Raw genomic sequence first — 18747 nt, 5'->3', positions numbered from 1 at the left:
AGTATAAACCAGGCTTTATTTGCGCCTAATACCCTAGTTTGTCACGAAGACATGAATGAAATGTTCATGAGTTAAATTGAAACTGCAGTAGAAGTCGGGCATCCTGCTGATTTGATTCAGAAGGGCGCTTTTTTGTCAGACAGCTCACCGGTGAGGTATACATCCGGTCAGGTAACATCTCACTTATGTTGCTTCTCTCCGTCTGCCTGTCTGTTGCCATACAAAAAGAGGGGGAGCTCTTGGCTCTGCCCCCTTATTAAGTTGGGCAGGAAGGCGAAACTAATCTTCATGTAAAGCAACACACCCCTAAAACAACGACCTGTGTACACGCTAGAGCTGTAATCGTTATGTTACATCTTGTAAAAACTGCACAATAGGACCCCTTATGATGTAGCATAATGTTGAGGTTGTATATTATCAGAGGTCATGGTGGCATGCCAAGTGAAACAGGATCCCCTGGGGATTATTATTAGAGCACAGGAAGCCATCAGACCTCCTGTGACTGGCGGCACTATTAATAACAATGGCAACACTATGTATAAATATGCTCCAAAGAGACACTCAAGTGATTGGCAGCGACTCCAGAATTAGGCCACTGTAATGGCAGTGAAGAGAAAACCACTATTAGGTGTCCAGTTTCAAAGGCAATGTAGTAGTGATGTCATATTCATTTGTGGGCGTGTTGGCTTCTCTTGATTCTAGAACATACAGTTGAAGTCAGAATTGTTTAGCTCTTCTCAATAGGGTAGACGCCGAGCTAGAGTTGTTCCCATACTGATAAACTTCCGGTGATCTGTTATTGTGAGTTTTTTCCCATTTTATACGATTCTTTTTACAGCATCGATGTTGTAATGTAACTGAAATACAATCAGTTAAACAGACTTTGGCATTCATTTCGTTGCTCAAGCGTAAAATGAGACAAAAAGCCGTTTACTCGCATGCGCCTGTCAGAATCGGCAGGCTAGCGCAGAAGCTCTATTGAATATACTGTGGTAAAATAAATGCTCATATTATAAAACAATGGCAGGGAAAATATCATTTAATGCAGTGCTTCTTGTAAAATCTGAGACCCACTTTATATCGTATATTAGCCAGTGGAGATTGCTGATTTTTAAAGAAAACAGACCTTAAACGCGCAGATTTTGCAATGGCATACATTCACCAGAAGCCCTTAACCCAGGTTACTGGCAAATTAAAAGTCCTATTAGCATGCTTCGGCAAATACCCCATTATTAGCTCTTCTGTGTTTTTAAAAAATAAAACAAATAACACTTTCTCAAGAAGAAAAAAAAATATTATAGGATATACTGTGATAAATCCCTTGCTCGGTTAAACATAATTTGGGAAATATTTTAAAAAAATCTAAAAAGATCACAAAAGGGCTAATCATTTCGACTTCGACTGTACTTCCTTATGTTTAAGTCACAGTTCAGTGCTCAATGGTATATACAGTTGAAGTCAGAATTATTAGCCTCCCTGTTTATTTTTTTCCCCAATTTCTGTTTAACGGAGATACCATTTTATTAACACATTTTTAAACATAATAGTTTTAATAACTCTTTTCTAATAACTGATTTATTTTATCTTTGCCATGATGACAGTAAATAATATTTGACTAGATATTTTTCAAGACACTTCTATACAGCTTAAAGTGACATTTAAAGGCTTAACTAGGTTAATTAGGTTAACTAGGCAGGTTAGTGTAATTAGGCAAGTTATTGTAAAACGATGGTTTGTTCTGTAGACTATCGAAATAATATAGCTTAAAAGGGCTAACAATTTTGTCCTTAAAATGTTTTTTAAAAAATTAAAAACTGCTTTTATTCTAGCTGAAATAAATCAAATAGGACTTTCTCCAGAAGATAAAATATTATCAGACATACTGTGAAAATTTCCTTGCTTTGTAAAACATCATTTGGGAAATATTTAAAAAAGAAAACACAAATTAAATGGGGGGATAATTATTCTGACTTCAACTGCATGGCTACATAAAGTTAATTACTGTAATTTATTCTTTGCACTTCACAATTTCATACAAATCCTGCTCTTTTTTCGGTAAATTCTGTTTCTTTTTATTACAGCAAACCACTAGCTATTTTACAGTTATTTACTGTATGACTAAGTTATATTACTTATAAGTTATATTACTGTATACAGCAAGGGTTAATAGTGCAGGAACAAAAACAGCACATGGTATACTATGGTATTGTTGTGAAAACGAACTTTAACCCTTTATTCCCCACAGCCGCATGTCTGGCTATCTCTCAGTGATGGTAATCTTTCCATCATGATCAATCCTATGATCCCTCACAGACGCGTTCACATTTTACTAGATTCAGAAGTTAATATTTGGTGATGTCCTATATCAATGTTGATGCGTTCAGACAAAAGATCCGAACAAAGGATGAATCATTCATCTGACTCTGAGTCAACTTAAAAGAATGAATCATTTTAAAGATGGTGCACGGTGCACTTTTAGATTTAACCCTTTGCTGGATGTTTTTATTCACTTAGTGTTGTGTTATGGATGTTAATTCTCGAAAACCCATAATATAGGCTCTTTACAATTAGCTGAACGAACACAATTCTTTTTTTTTTCTGTGGACAACTTAATTGTTTTATGTTCAATCCACTTAAATTTATCAAAAGGGTTCACTAAGTTTTTTCCATTTGTGTTGGGACAACATGAAGGAATTGTGTGGAGCCCAGTATTTTACAGTGTGTTCTAGTGTTAACAGTGTAGTAATATTAGTTGAAAAACAGGACTTGAAACCTAATCAGAAATAGTATCCCATCCAAACACATCTGGCATTCCTTTTCAACTTAACTATGATTCAAGATGCTCAGACCATATTCTGCCATTTAGAATGGACACTCTGGAAATTGGGACGCAGCCAGAGTTTCAGGTTCTGGAAATGAGTTGAGCTGGTCACTACATAGCAGGCTGTAATATGAGACTAAGATTGAACAGAATGAAGATGTGTACACTTCAGAGTGCAGTAAGAAATTAATACTAAAATCTTTTTAATATTTTTTGGCATAAATCTGAAAAAAAAAACACACAAAAATAATGTATTTTCAATCTAAAAAGTAATTGTTGACTGAATTTGTTTCTCGTTTCTCTTTTATCACACTCTTGGACATGCGAACGATTAGTAACAACATTGGCTTTGATGCATTGTTATATATATTTTTTCCCCCTTATTTACTATTGGTGGCTGTTTCTGCCCTATTGACTACCATTATAACCACATTTGATGGTGCATAAATACAGTCTTTGTTTTTGTTTACTCCATGTAGTTCTGAGAGCTGAGATGCATATTTTGATTTTCTCATATGCATCAAGATAAGTGTATAAAGGTCACTTTCACACACTCAGACACACAAACACACACTTTAATTTGCTGTTATACTCCATATAAAAGCCAGAAGCTACGTTTTTTTGCACAGGTTATCTAAAGGGTTAATGGTGCCAACTGATGATCAACAGTAACAGTTACCAATTTTACCTCTTCTCAACAGGGAAAACCAGCAACAATCAAAAATGCATGATCATACGGTGTCAGGGTTTTGCAGTCAAATCTATGTGGTTATAATGGAAGTCAAAGGGGCAAAAACAGCCACCAACAGTATATTAGGGAAATAAATATGAAAATCACTCAAAAACAATTCAGCAAAGGAAATGTTGTCCAAGACTTTGATAAAAGGTAGATAAAAATCCAGTCCACAACTACTTTTTATATTGAAAATACATCATTTTGTGTTTTTTTTCTACCACCAAATCAGTGACATCATTTATAAATTTGGCAATTACAGAGTTAAAATCCTGCAGTTTTATAAGCAATTTAGTAGTTTTGATCAGGACTGAGGCTGATTAACAGATTTATGCAAAAATAAAAAAATATTAATCTGATACATTTTTACAGCAGTTTAATTCAGTGTATGTTTTCATCCTGAACATAAAAAGGGAAGTAAAGCTGTCCAGAGTGTATTGATGTTAATGAGTTTTAAAAATACAAAGCATTTTGCTGAAATATGTGTCAAAAATAAAGTTTATCATCAAAAATCATTCTGTCACCAAACACAGAATAGGTGTGGCCAAATTAAGACTCAATATCACCACAGAGTAGATGAAAACATCATCAACAGTACATAATGGTTAAATGACTGACAAATTACAGTAAAGACATTGATCACACACTGTAAAAAATGGCTCCACACATTCATTTTGTGTTGAGACAACATAATTAAATCAAGTTAAATAATTATTATTATTTGTTTGTTTTATATATACATTTAAGTGGATTGAATATAAAATAACTAAGTTGCCCCAACAAAATCTCAAAAGTTGTGTTGTTTCAACTCATTCAGTTTGAACAAGCAGCAAAAAATATTTTTTGTGTATATTAAATGTGCTGAGCACTAAATCTGTTAATTAAAATGATCACTGTACTCTCAAATAGTTATGTTTGCTGTTTGTTCAAACGTCTTATTGACAATGAGCTGAAACAACCCTATTCTTGAGTTTTTTTGGGGACAACTTAATAGTTTTATCTTCAGTCAACTTAAATTTGTAAAAACCAATATGTTTCTTCATGTTGTCTCAACACAAATCAATTGTGTGGAACCCAGCATTTTTCACAGTGTATATTTAAACATACTTAAGCATACATACTACTTTAAAAATGCCGCGTTCCACACAATTCCTTCATGTTCTCCCAAAAATACAGATTAAATTGACCTAATTGTTTTTAGAAACTTAAGTGAATTGAACAAGTAACAATTAAGTTGTTTCAAAAAAAGCTGACGAATTGTGATATTACAGCTCATTTTAAATAAGTTGATTGAACAAGCTAATAAAACAATTGTTTGAGTGTATATTAGAAATCAACAACATCATTTAAAAATGTAATAATCACAACAGTACACAACAGTATTTTTGCTGTGTTTTTCAAAAATAAATACAACCTTGGAGAGCAAAAGACACTTAGGGAAACATTTCAGAGATTAATCCCATCAAGATATATAAATACAGTATACAGTATATACTCATTTTCTCTCTCCGACACCTCTTCTAGAATACTCTTGATTGATGATATATAAACCATGAGTGTGTCGTGCCATGCTGCTTTCTGCTGACATGTTTTCATGTTTAAATGTGCCAACAAATCTATAAGAGGCAGTTGCATTCAGGTAGCATGTGCATCTGATTTCATTTGACGCTGACTGAGAGAAACCGCCTGCCGGCTCTGGTAGACGGATACTGTAAGCTGTGGTAAAAATAGCAGTTCTGGCCTGCGCCTGCTGTACTGGTTCACACTCTTTCCCACCGCTCTCTCACGCATGGGCTCGGAAACCAAGAAAGACTTCCAGTAGATCAGGCTTGCGCTCAATATATCAATCAGCCAAAGAAAGGCTACCACCAAACTTGACCCTGAAATGTAATCATGGAAAGTAACTCTAATAGTTCTAGATGTATTTGCCTGACTTAAATTCAGCGTACTCTTCCTGCTTTTAGATATTTACAGTATATTTTTGGCTTGCTGGAGGCTCAGTGACCCTAGCAGTGCTGTAAAACATCCAGAACACAGAGCACCTTACACCGTGTCCTTACTACATGTGATGCTGTTACATGCTATAAAAGCTATCTTTCCATCTTAAAACAAGTTTTTGCAACAGTGATGCACAAAGTTTCTATTTTAGAAATGGTTTCTATTTCTGCATTGTCACGGCTGAACTCCAGCATAAACTACTATGACAATGATCACCTCAGGTACTGATTATGGGCTTTATTCAGTGTTAAATGCTACTATTGTGAGTTTTGAATATGATTTTATGTGACATTTATTGTCATACTGAAAGCAGCAGCAGGAAATTTACCTCAGATCTTAGTACCGAACATAGAGTTTAAGACATACAGTCACTTAGCATGTGTTTAATATGTATTCATTTGATTATATATATATAATTTATATAATTATAATAATAATTATAACTTATAATTTCCATTACATTCTGTGTTTCTAAAGGGCTTTGGTTTTATTTCTTTTCGTGTGATGTCTGGTGCGGACAGACAAATTGCTTGTTGCTGGAATCTTGATGAGTTATGTGTAGTTAGGACAGGGTGTTAGGAGTAGCCATTTGCAGTGGTGTCAAAACTATAGTGGACGTTCTGAAGTGCACTCAATCAGTGTACAAAAACAACAATGTACACTCAACAGCTTCAGTATACCTATAATGCACTGTGAGAGTTTGAGAGGCAAATGAACTTCCATATCTGACCACAAGATGGCGTACAGAGTGTAATCTTATCAGTGTACGTTTCGAAATACATTCATTCATTTTCTTGACGACTTAGTCCCTTTATTAATCCGGGGTCGCCACAGCAGAATGAACCGCCAACTTATCCAGCAAGTTTTTACGCAGCGGATGCCCTTCCAGCCGCAACCCATCTCTGGGAAACATCCACACACATTCACACACACACTCATACACTACGGACAATTTAGCCTACCCAATTCACCTGTACCGCATGTTTTTGGACTGTGGGGGAAACCGGAGCACCCGGAGGAAACCCACGCGAAGGCAGGGAGAACATGCAAACTCCACACAGAAACGCCAACTGAGCCGAGGTTCGAACCAGCGACCTTCTTGCTGTGAGGCGACAGCACTACCTACTGCGCCAGTGCCTCGCCACGTTTCGAAATAGTTTTTATTAAATTTTTAAAATGTTTCTTTATTGCCAGGTTCTGCAGGTTGCAAAGTAACAAATTTTAATTGACAATCTTAAGCCAATTGTTATGGAGTGTTTTAGTTCAATTTCAAATTTCCCTAACCAGCGCAGAGCCTGGGGGACCAGAGTGATTATTGAATTGTAAAGTAATGTGTTTAAATAACAGAAATCAAAATACTTTGTTTCATTACTAATAGTACACTCGCTGAATATTAAATAACTATCACAGTATCTGACCACGAAATTGAAAACCAAATCTATCTAAAGGAGTTATCAACCAGCAAAGCACAAACAAAACTGCATCTTCCAGTGCTTTTTCATTCATTCATTCATTCATTTAGGTGGACTATATTAGTGGAAGGAAGGGGGAATTTTGATAGGGATGGCTGACACGAAACTGACGTTTCGACACGGTGTTGAGATCCTAAATCGAATATGTTTCGAAACACTGCTTTGAAACGTTTCGAATCAGCCAGGTCATGTGACTAAAGCAATTGAAAGGATGAGTAACTTCACCACTTTATTCACAAAGAGTTTATTTGAATGTCAGACTAATGTTATAACAAAACACACAATAAAATAACAAATTTTAAATGACTATAAATGCTTCATCTTGGATTCAAACCCAATGCGTCTGCATTGACTAAAGTCAAAGAGAAACAAAAGTTTATGAATACCTATTAATGTACAGTAAAGGTGAACAAGGTGCAGAGAAGCTGAATTAAATTTGCTCAGAGAAATGCTGTTGCTGTCAATCATTGTTTACTTTACTAAGTCAGTTTAATGGTAAGAGGATTAATTCAATAGGCCTGTCAATAGAAGGTTTGCGAATAAATTTCATGCTAATTTCATGTATTTTTTTTATGTATTTTCAAAATACAGTATTTTATTTTGATATATTTGTGGCTGCTGTATTTTGTAGTTTATTTTAATACACGTAAAATTGAGGTATTTTGTATTTTATATTAAAATACATTCCAATGTATTTTTGCCCATACCTATAGGCTAATAATTCTATATATATATTTTAACTATTTTTCCCCCGATTGTCTACAGAACAAACTATCGTTATACAATAACTTGCCTAATTACCCTAACCTGCCTAGTTAACCTAATAAACCTAGTTAAGCCTTTAAGCTGTATAGAAGTGTTTTGAAAAATATCTAGTCAAATATTATTTACTGTCATCATGGCAAAGATAAAATAAATCAGTTATTAGGAATGAGTTATTAAAACTATTATGTTTAGAAATGTGTTGAAAAATCGACACTCCGTTAAACAGAAATTGGGGGGTTTGGGGGGGGAAATAAACTGGGGGGTTAATAATTCTGACTTCAACTGTACATACCGTAATCAACATTTAAATTCAATCAAATCCTTTCATCAAAGTTGACCTAAAAGTTGATCTTACGACAATACAGAGAATCTTTTTTGATCTACTTCAACTACTTTAAATGTTGACTGTGTGTGTGTGTGTGTGTGTGCGTGCGTGTGTGTGTGCGTGTATATTCAGTCAGTTTAGTTCATTCATAAATAAGCTTTAGTTCATCCTTGTAATACAACAAGCTACTATTATAATATATGGTTTTGGAAAGTAGCCCACTCTGCAGATATCTTGGCGCTGGGTCCTTCCTGGAAGTCCCAGCTCCATTTAAGTCCAGGGGGGAGTGAAAGTTAATACTGCACTGTACTCTAAGATAACCATCCCTCAGCATGAGGCACTTTCATATCTCCCTCGGCATGCATGAAACTCTGCGGAATTAATGCTTCTAATGGTGTGTCAGACTTCAAAGCATAGACCCAGTTGTTCTCAGTAAGACACAGTTACATGGTTATTCATACCCTTAATGGATATTGTGGTCTGACTCATATATTTTTGAACAAAATATCTCATGTTACAATATAACTTGTAGGATGAGGCACGTGTAAAGTACTTTTCAGGTGAAAAAAAATTGTGATATACAATCACATGCCGCTTTATTAGGTACAACTGCTCGTTAACAAATTTCTAATCAGCCAATCACATGGCTGCAACTCAATGCATTTAGGCATGTAGACATGGTCAAGACGATCTGCTGCAGTTCAAACCAAGCATCAGAATAGGGAAGAAAGGTTATTTAGGTGACTCTGAACGTAGCATGGTTTTTGATGGGCTGGTCTGAGTATTTCAGAAACTGCTGATCTACTGGGATTTTCATGCACAACCATCTCTAGGGTTTACAGAGAATGGTCAGAAAAAGAAAATTTCCAGTGGGCGGCAGTTCTGTGGGTGCAAATGCCTTGTTGATGCCAGAGGTCAGAGGAGAATGGCCAGTCTGACTCGAGCTGATAGAAAGGCAACAGTAACTCAAATAACCACTCGTTACAACCGAGGAATGCAGAAGAGCATCTCTTAAAGCACAACACGTATAACTTTGAGGCGGATGGGCTACAGCAGCAGAAGACCACACCAGGTGCCACTCCTGTCAACTAAGAACAGGAAACTGAGGCTGCGTCCGAAACCGCCTACTACTCAGTAGGTACTGCATTTGAATTCAAACGTACTATTCGGCCGTTAGAAAAGTACGTTCTATACAGTATGAATGTAAAAAGTATGAATGGAATTCCGACGTACTACATCCGCCATTTTGACATAGTCACGTGACGTACCTGCGTCATTTGTGTCGCTTTACTCCCATTCATGAATTCGCTCGCGGGGCATCATGGGATAGCGCAGCGTGCATGGGATGCGCACTCCAGAATCTCGCCGGAAGTAGTAAGTCATCCGGGGACTTCTCGCATACTGTTTTTCGAATTCTATGAATTCGGACATACTACCCGCCTCGCATACTGATTTTAGCATACTGTATAGTATGGAAGTATGCGTTTTCGGACGCAGGCTGAGGCTACAATTCGCACTGGCCACCAAAATTAAACAAGTGGAGTTTATTTATAAACTAATTTTGAAAGGATCACTTGCTTATGATCAACACGGCTGGCACCACATTAGCTCCGTAATCTGCCCTATCAGATAATTACGGATACATTTTAAATAACCGGAGCTTTCCACTCCAGTTATCTTCGTCTTGAAGCTTCCCCCAGAGCTCTGACTCCCTCTGAGTCAATCATTACCCTACCCCCCCCTCCCCAACCCCCCCCCCCCCCCCCCCCCCCGCCCTGGCCGATATACATCTTTCTTACTTTCCTAACATTGAATTCCTCCGCATCTCCTGTTCTATATTCTCTAGCGTCGAGCTTCTCCACATCTCCTTATCTTTTTTCTAGTATTGAATGCTTCCGCTGTTTCCTCCACCCCCCTCTCTTTCAAACTCCTCTCCTCTTCCCACCTCAAACTCCCAACCCCCTTTCAGCGTCGAGAGTCTACGTTACTTATTTCCTTCAGTGTCGAGTTATTCTGCCACTTTCCTCGTCCAGCGTTCCACTACTCTTTCTTAGTATAAATTGAGCATCAAGTCAACGCCACAGCCTACCTGAGTATTGTGACCGTGTCCATCCCTTTATGACCACAGTGTACCCATCTTCTGATGGCTACTTCCAGCAGGATAATGCGCCATGTCATAAAGAGCTAATTATCTTAGACTTGAGCATGACAATGAGTTCACTGTACTCAAATGGCCTCCACAGTCACCAGATCTCAATCCAATAGAGCACCTTTGGGATGTGATGGCACGGGAGATTGGCATCATGCATGTGCAGCCGACAAATCTGCAGCAACTGCGTGATGCTATCATGTCAATATGGACCAAAATCTCTGAGGAATATTTCCAGGTCCTTGTTGAATCTATGTCACGAAGGATTAAGGCAGTTCGGAAGACAGAAGTGGGTCCAACCCGGTTCTAATAGGGTGTACCTAATAAAGTGGCCAGTGAGGGTAGTTTGATGCTGTTTTATGCTGTGAAGGACTTTATGGTAGCATTGTTATTGTTATTAAATTGTCTATATCATTTACAGTTGAAATCAAAATTATTAGCCTTCCTGTTATTTTTTTTCCCCTTTTCACATATTTCTCAAATGATGTTTAAAGAGCAAGAAATTTTTTACATTATTCCCTATCGTTTTTTTCTACTAGAGAAAGTCTTATTTGTTTTATTTCGGAATAAAAGCAGTTTAAAAAAAAAACATTTTAAGCTCAATATTATTAGCCTCCTTAAGAATTTTTTTACTGATAGTCTACAGAACAAACCATTATTATACAGTGATTTGCCTAAATACTCTAACTTGCCTAATTAACCCAATTAAGCCTTTAAATGTCACTTTAAGCTGAATATTAGTATCCTAAAAATATCTAGTAAAATATTATGTACTGTCATCATGGCAAAGATAAATGAAATCAGTTATTAAAACTAATGTGTTTAGATATGTGTTAAGATTTTTTTTTTTCTCTCTCCGTTAAACAGAAATTGGGAAAAATATAAAGGCTAATAATTTAGGAGAGCGAACAATTCTGACTTCAACTATATAGGAGCTAGATCTCTATTTATTGACAAAACTGGGTAGATTTTGTTGCTGAATCTTACTCACGTCTTTTATTTTACATTTTATCCCCTGTTTGAATTGAATGCATGATTTTCTGTGCATGCTTACAATGTAACAATAGTATAATCATGCTGTGTATCTTCCTCTCCCTTTTCCCCTCTCTTGTAATATAGACGGAGGCAAAAGGTGACCTACTTAAACCAGCCGAATAATCTGGCGAATTAGGCCAGTGTTTCATATTTCATTCTTTTTGTTCATTCAGATCACAAAAAGCTCAGATTCCACACGAGATTTAGATAAGAACAGAAGTGATCTCTCCAACAGGGTCAGCTGTGTGTGACACCTGACTTTAAAGCAAACCCGAGGAGTTAACAAAATAACCCTTTAACACTGTCTGCTGTTTAATTGGGGAGATCTAGAAGGCTCTAACAAGCACACAGAAGACCCTAACATCCATTATCCAGCTAGATACTATAAAAATGATTAGGAATTATTATTCTGAGGTCATAAAACTTACAGTTAGTCAAATGAATATCAAATGAGATGAGTCCAGAAGGGGCAGGACATGTCAGATACTAGAGAGCATCTGACTGGTCAGAAGATTTGATGAGCAACTGAAGTATGAGGTGATATAAAAATAAAAAAAAAACGGTAGCAGTAGCAAACATGTTGTGTTGTGCGGTAGGATGCCAAACTCGAAAGGCCAAAAAAAGACAACTTAGATGTTACAGTACACCAGGCGCGAATTTAGGATTTTCATTTTAGGGGGGCTCAAAAAAAAAAAAAAATCCACATATTTCACAACCTGAATCATAATATTAAAATAGGAAATATTTTTAATACAAGACAACACATGATATTTCTATCTCCGTCAGTGACTTTGACAGTTAAACCGAGTATATTCGTTAAGTGGTTCTGTCACTGTGTTCAGTCCTTTCTGTGCATGACAGTGGTATAGATATTGCCACATGCACTGTAATGTATTTTAATATGTTAGGTCATTTTGAAATGAAAGTAGTAAAATGTTCATTAAGTTACATTTTCCATGAAGGAAACAGCTGTTATTATGAGGTAAGCACTGAGGATTGGAAACCCGATTGTTCTTATATGACATTGGGGTACTGGTGATACAAGTGTATCCATTGGCAAAGAACTGCAAATAAGCATATTTTACAACAATTTATCGATAAATGCACACCTTGTTCTCACACTCTGCACAGCTGTGGTTTGCTGATCAAATGAAAAACGAAAGTCAGGGAGAAGCCGAATTCTGCCGCCGTCTTCATATCATATTTAAAGGGGACAAAGGCGATAATTTAGTCTAAAGTTTATGAGCTAATCGGAAAAGTTTTAGGGGAGCTGAGTAGAAATATAGACCTAGCAACGCCCATGCCGTACACCACACTGCTTTTAATGCCAACCGCAGATGTCTTTGGCTAGGAGCCATCATAAGAGCTGAATGGAGTGAGGACCTAATTAAAAATGCTTGACTTTTCAGTTTATATCAGGTTAGTTCACGCTCTGCTGAATCATACACATTACTCATGGCATCAATGATTTCAGCAAAGACAGTTAAAGATGGTGAACTAAACTGCAGACACTGAATGCTAAGAATGAAATGTAAAAATGTAGGATCACATACCTTGCCGTACAGGTGCAGTTCGCTGTCAGAATGCAGTTGTTTTGCTTGTTGATGATTACCCAGGGCTTGCTCGGTTCCGTATTCTTTTCTTGTCTTTGGTTAGGCAGAATCTTGGTTTTTAGCAATACAAAGTTTTGAATCTGGTAATCATGGAACATCATTTCTTGCACATGACCACACAGAACAAAACTGTTGGCATGCAAATACTTGTAGGTGTCACTGACTCAGTCCCAGTCATTCCTCTCGCTGGCCAGCAGAGGTCATCATCACCGGACTATTAGCATTACGTCATCCTCATTCACTCAGACACTGATTGCTACACACCTGTGACACATTACCCTGATCACATACACACACATATAAGCTGCTCACGCAAACACTCCAGTGCGAAGTCTTGTTCTGCCCCTTGCTGACATTTCTGAGCGTTACTGATCCTTGCCTGATCTCCCTGTTGCTAACCCGGACTGTTCTTCGACCTTGCCTTGCCTGCTGCCTGTCTAGAACCTTGCTTTGTATTCCCGACATTAATCCTCGCCGCCTGCTTCTGACCCATGCCTGCTACATCGACTTGTAAATGCCATCCGCCAACCTATCGACCATATAAGACTGTATTTGATGTGAGTTATACTCCAGTGCATACTGTGTGTTCTTTGTTAAACTGTGTTTAATAAACATACTGCAAATGGATCCCTCTGTGTCAGACCCATCGTTACAGTAGGCCTTTAACTTCTCTCTTGTAAATTCACTTGGAGTTTTAATAAGATGTTTGTATATTTTGGGGCTGGATGCTTGGCCATTCATCTTATCCAATATTAATTGGGAGGGTGCTATCGCAAATGGACCTGTCAGACGAACGCTGCGTACTTTAACGTGTTTTTTGCAGATTAACTGTGCTTATCACTGTTTGACAAGCTGTTATAATACGCTGAAAGCATTATGTAAATAATAAATAATATGTAATCAATATAACTAATCTCTAAGACAACAACAAACTCTGTACCGCACCGTATGTTATTCCCTCGCTGTAAATGCTAGCGCTACTGTTTTTTTCTGCAACCTGTTTGTTTACAAACCGGTTATTCATCTATTGTTAATCCATTTAGGAGGAAGGGACCAGATACAAGCTTTGGATGTTTATATTTTCTAAGTATGAATTTTGTGACTGTAACTCGGGGAGTGACACTGACAATAGAAGTTTGGATCCACATGCAGGTTTATTCAAAGTCAGGCAAGCAATGGTCAACACAGGAGCAAACAGGTATATGAAGACAGTCCAGAATCGTAGGCGAAGTAACAGGCAAGAGGTCAAAAGGCAGGAAGCAGACGGAGACAAAAGGTAAACAAGGCTGAGGTCAAAACACAGAGAAACAAGACCAGGAAACCATGTTGTAGTGTTGCTATACAGTTAACAAGACTCGGCAATGGGAGTGAGTGAGTGAGTGTGCTGCTTAAATAGTGTGTGCAATCAGTCTCTGACAATCCTCAGGTGGTGCGAGTAATCAGTCTAGATGAGGAAGCATGTGTGAGTGTGACCGGAGTGCATGTATGAAAATGTAGTCCAGAAATAGCGGATTTGTAGTCCATAAGTTATTGTTAGTGAAATCCAGCGATCTTATGAAATAAGATCGCTGGTAATCATGACAGTGACTGTTTTAGAGCACACTAGATAATATATAGTCTTAAGATGCTTATAACATCTAAAAAACGTTATCCTTTTACAGTCTCCTAAGAATCCACTTGTATTGATATCTTACTTGCAATGTGCTTTACTCAGATATTTAAATGGATTGTCTGTCTGTTATTCTGTATGATGCCATTACAAACTGCTGCGATAATTTGTGTGGCCACTTGACAGAATTCACCAGTTTTTGTAGTCGCTTTTGTCTGCTATGTTGCACAATCTGCTGTTAAATACCCATTTGAGCACAGCTTGAGGATGTTGTACTGATGGTATCTGTCAAGCGCTAGGATCAGGACTGCAATTAATGTCTCCTGTGAGTCTGGAAGCTTCAATTTGTGCCTGCTTCTTGTCAGCGGCTTGTCTGTTTAGATCTTACCAGATGTGTTAGCATTAGCAAAGACAAGTTTTATTCCTCATTTTAGGCTTAGGTAAAGGATTATGAACATTCATTTGTTTAGGGATCTCTAAATAATTAAGTGGTTGTCTATTTTTTTAATATATGGCCACAACTCCAAGAGCAACAACTTAAAAACAATAACAGTGACAACACAGGAAAAAGGTTACTGGTTCGAGTTTGCATGTTCTCCCTGTGTTTCCTCGAGGTGCTCGAGTTTCCCCCACAGTCCAAACACATGCGCTATAGGTGAATTGAATAAACTAAATTAGCCGTAGTGTACGATTGTGTGTGTGAATATGAGAGTCTATGGGTGTTTCCCAGTTCTAAGTTGCATTTTTAAGGGTATCCACTGCGTAAAACATATAGCGGAATAGTTGTTGGTTCATTCTGCTGTGATGACCTTTGAAATAGAGACTAAGCCGAAGGAAAATAAATAAATGATTTGTGGCTGTTGTTTCGTTAACGTACAGTAAATATTATAAATACACATATAGTTGAAGTCATAATTATTAGCCCCCCTGTTTATTTTTCCCCAATTTCTGTTTAACAGAGAGAAGATTTTCAACACGTTTCTAAACATAGTAGTTTTAATAACTCATTGCTAATAATTAACTTATTTTCACTTTGCTATGATGACCGTAAATAATATTTGACTTGATTTTTCAAGACACTTCTATACAGCTTAAAGTGACATTTAAAGGCTTAACTGGGTTAATAAGGTTAACTTAGGTTAGGGTAATTAAGCAAGTTATTGTATAACGATGGTTTGCTCTGTAAGAGTTCCCAAACTTTTCAGCTTGCAACCCCCGAAATAACAATGCCAGTGACTCGCTACCCTCAATATCCCCTAAGTCGGTTATAAATACAGAAACCTTGCATGCAATGGCGCACACACATCAATAGACCCAAGTCTATTCTTCGTTTAATATTTTTTAATGTATGACAGTGCTGTAAATGTGCAAGAAAGTTTAACCTGGTATTATAAAATCAATCTGCTGCATCTGAAGCTATTGCTGTGTCTTTAATATAATGTAATTACCTCAGGGGTCGCAATCCTACAGAACTAGTAACTATAAGCTACTATAGTAACAATATACAGTAGTATATAGTAACTATAAACAGCTACTTTTTAGTAGGTTGTGGATAAAATATGGTAATTCTTATGCTTTAATAAAAATAAATAGATTTTTGGAAATCACCAGGCGACCCCCTTTCATTATCCCGCGACCTCTTGAGGGATTCTGGACCCCACTTTGAGAACCACTGCTGTAGACTATTGAAAACAAAAATAGCTTAAAGGGGCTAATAATTTTTAGCAGAAATAGCTTTAAAAAAATAAAAACTGCTTTTATTTTAGCCAAAATAAAACAAATAAGACTTTCTCCAGAAGAAAAAACATTATCAGACATACTGTAAAAAATCCTTGCTCTGTTTAACATCATTTGGGAAATATAAAAAAAAAATTTAAATAAAAGAGGGGATAATAATTGTCTTCAACTGTATATATATATATATATATATATATATATATATATATATATATATATATATATATATATATATATATATATATATATATATATATATATATATATATATATATATATACGTATGTACATATATACCGGGGTTTTTTTTGTATTGTGACAGTTCTTAGAGGAATGGAATATTAAATGAGAAAGTAGTGGGCGTGGCTTGTTTTTTCTACAGCAAGCTGATTGGACGTGGTAAAGTAGGCGTTTCATTCAGAAAGATTGGGAAAAGGGTTTGTGGAGAGTTATTACAATCTAACGGACACCTCCTTAACATTTCTAATTGTTGACAGAACAGATAGTTGTAGGGGCGTGGTGAAGTATGTTAGCCATGCCGTATACCGCAGACAGATGTGATCTGAGAATTTAACTAAAAAGAAAAAAAAAGAAGTGCATTTACAGATTTCACCTAAAGATTACAAGAGCAAACATTTCTTTATTTTCTTAATGACAAGCACAGATGACAAAATCAATATTATTACTTACATTCGTACTTTAATTGCAGGGATGCTGCAGAATGGAAAGAAGTTTGACTCGTCACGAGACAGAAACAAGCCATTCAAGTTCAAGATCGGCCGACAAGAAGTCATCAAGGGCTGGGAGGAAGGAGTCGCACAAGTAATTGAGAATGCATTCATTTCAGCAGACACCGGACATCACACAGACGTAAAATTGACGTTAAACTCCAACGTCAGTCTAACTTTGAATTTTGGTTGTACATGTATATGAAAACCGGATTGACGTCAGAACTCAACATCAGTTTGAGGTCAGCCTTCAACGTCAAGATAAATATTATTTAGTTCATGACACGACATAAAACCAACCAAAGATCAACGGCTAATGATGTTAGCTTTTGACATTGTATGGATGTGACATCATGACATTAAAGTGACGTTGAAATTTAGTTGAGTAATTACACAACATAAAACCAACCAAAGATAAACTTCTACTGAAGTTAGACTTTGACATTGCAGAGATGTCATATCATGACGTTAAAATGATGTTGGATTTTAATGTCACAGCCTAAAATTGACCAAATATCAACACCAGATGACGTCGGTATCAGATGTCAGCTGACGTTGGTATTAGACAGCAAACTGACGTTAAATTTTGGTGATGTCACAACCAAAATAGAACTAAAGACGTACGTCATATGATGTTGCGTGCCTGCTGGAGCTTATGCTGCTCTCCAATGTATCCAATAACCAATTTCTGTCTAATTTCAGATGAGTTTGGGTCAGCGGGCGAAGATCACCTGCACCCCAGATATGGCGTACGGGGCCACAGGACACCCTGGTGTCATTCCTCCCAATGCCACGCTTATATTTGACGTAGAGCTGCTGAAATTGGAGTGAACCACTAGCTTTTACAGGGCTGAAGTCTTCAAATGGAGGAGGAGGAGATACACTAGTCTCGCCCCATCAACAAAACCTCCTTCGACATCATTTTTCTTGTTTTCTTACCTACAAATGTAACGTGTAGAGGGCGTTTAATTCTTTTCTACGCATGATGACTTTAACTATTTTGGCATAATGGTTTCATTCTGCTACATGCTAAGTGTTGTCATTTTTTCAATTAGCATTTTCCTGAAATTATGGGAATACAATACAATCATTAAAATCAGGATCGGACTGAATCCACCGCCTTACTGAATTTAGTAGGGTTAGTATTTTACTGGAGGGTTTAATGGGTTTTAATTCTGACTTATTTATTATTTTTGAGGGGCATTAACAAGCACTATCTGCATTGCCACTTTTGATAGACGTATATCCTGCTGAGTGCATATGATAATGTTACTGTATTTGCTATATATTTTCTATATATATAAATATATCCCTTACAAACATTTGCTGTAAGTCTCATTCGAAACTTTAAAAATGAGACGTGGAACAAACTGATTATGTATTATTGAGTGCTTTGGCTTCAATTGACATTTGGTCAATTTGCTCAATAAAGATATTTGAACTCTTTGAATATTTTGCACTTTAACTGTAGCTAATGCAACGATGTAACATTATGTGTATTATTATTGGTTTTTCTATTTAAGAGGTAAGAAAGAAGCAGATACCAACCCAGGCTCATTCTGAAAATGTACCCTTATATACATTTCTGGAGAGTGCTAAATACATCCCAGGAACAGTTTTTGTTTTCGTTAAAACCCCTAAAGGCCGCTATTTGCCATTATTAGAGTCTGCGTTACACTAGCTCCCTCTTTCCAGACATGCTCTTCCATTAAAAAGCGGTGCAACATTCCAGTTGTCAAGAAACAAACTTTAATCCGGCTGA

At 36.9% G+C, this 18747-nt stretch overlaps 1 protein-coding gene across 2 annotated transcripts in view; it reads left to right on the top strand.

Moving 5' to 3' along the window:
- fkbp1b (FKBP prolyl isomerase 1B) overlaps positions 1-18435 on the top strand; it is a 32035-nt gene extending 13600 nt beyond the window's left edge. For both annotated transcript variants that reach the window (NM_200812.2, XM_068215395.1), the window contains 2 exons: positions 16967-17079; positions 17688-18435. In NM_200812.2, coding sequence (NP_957106.1) covers positions 16967-17079; positions 17688-17816 — 242 coding nt within the window. In that variant the 3' untranslated portion in view covers positions 17817-18435. The remainder of the gene's footprint in view (positions 1-16966; positions 17080-17687) is intronic.
- The last annotated feature ends 312 nt before the right edge of the window (positions 18436-18747 follow it).

Source organism: Danio rerio, chromosome 20, assembly GCF_049306965.1.
Source record: "Danio rerio strain Tuebingen ecotype United States chromosome 20, GRCz12tu, whole genome shotgun sequence".
Classification (NCBI taxonomy): Eukaryota; Metazoa; Chordata; class Actinopteri; order Cypriniformes; family Danionidae; genus Danio; species Danio rerio.
The sequence above is the reverse complement of the archived record's forward strand: the minus strand, read 5'-3'. Positions and strand labels throughout refer to the sequence as shown.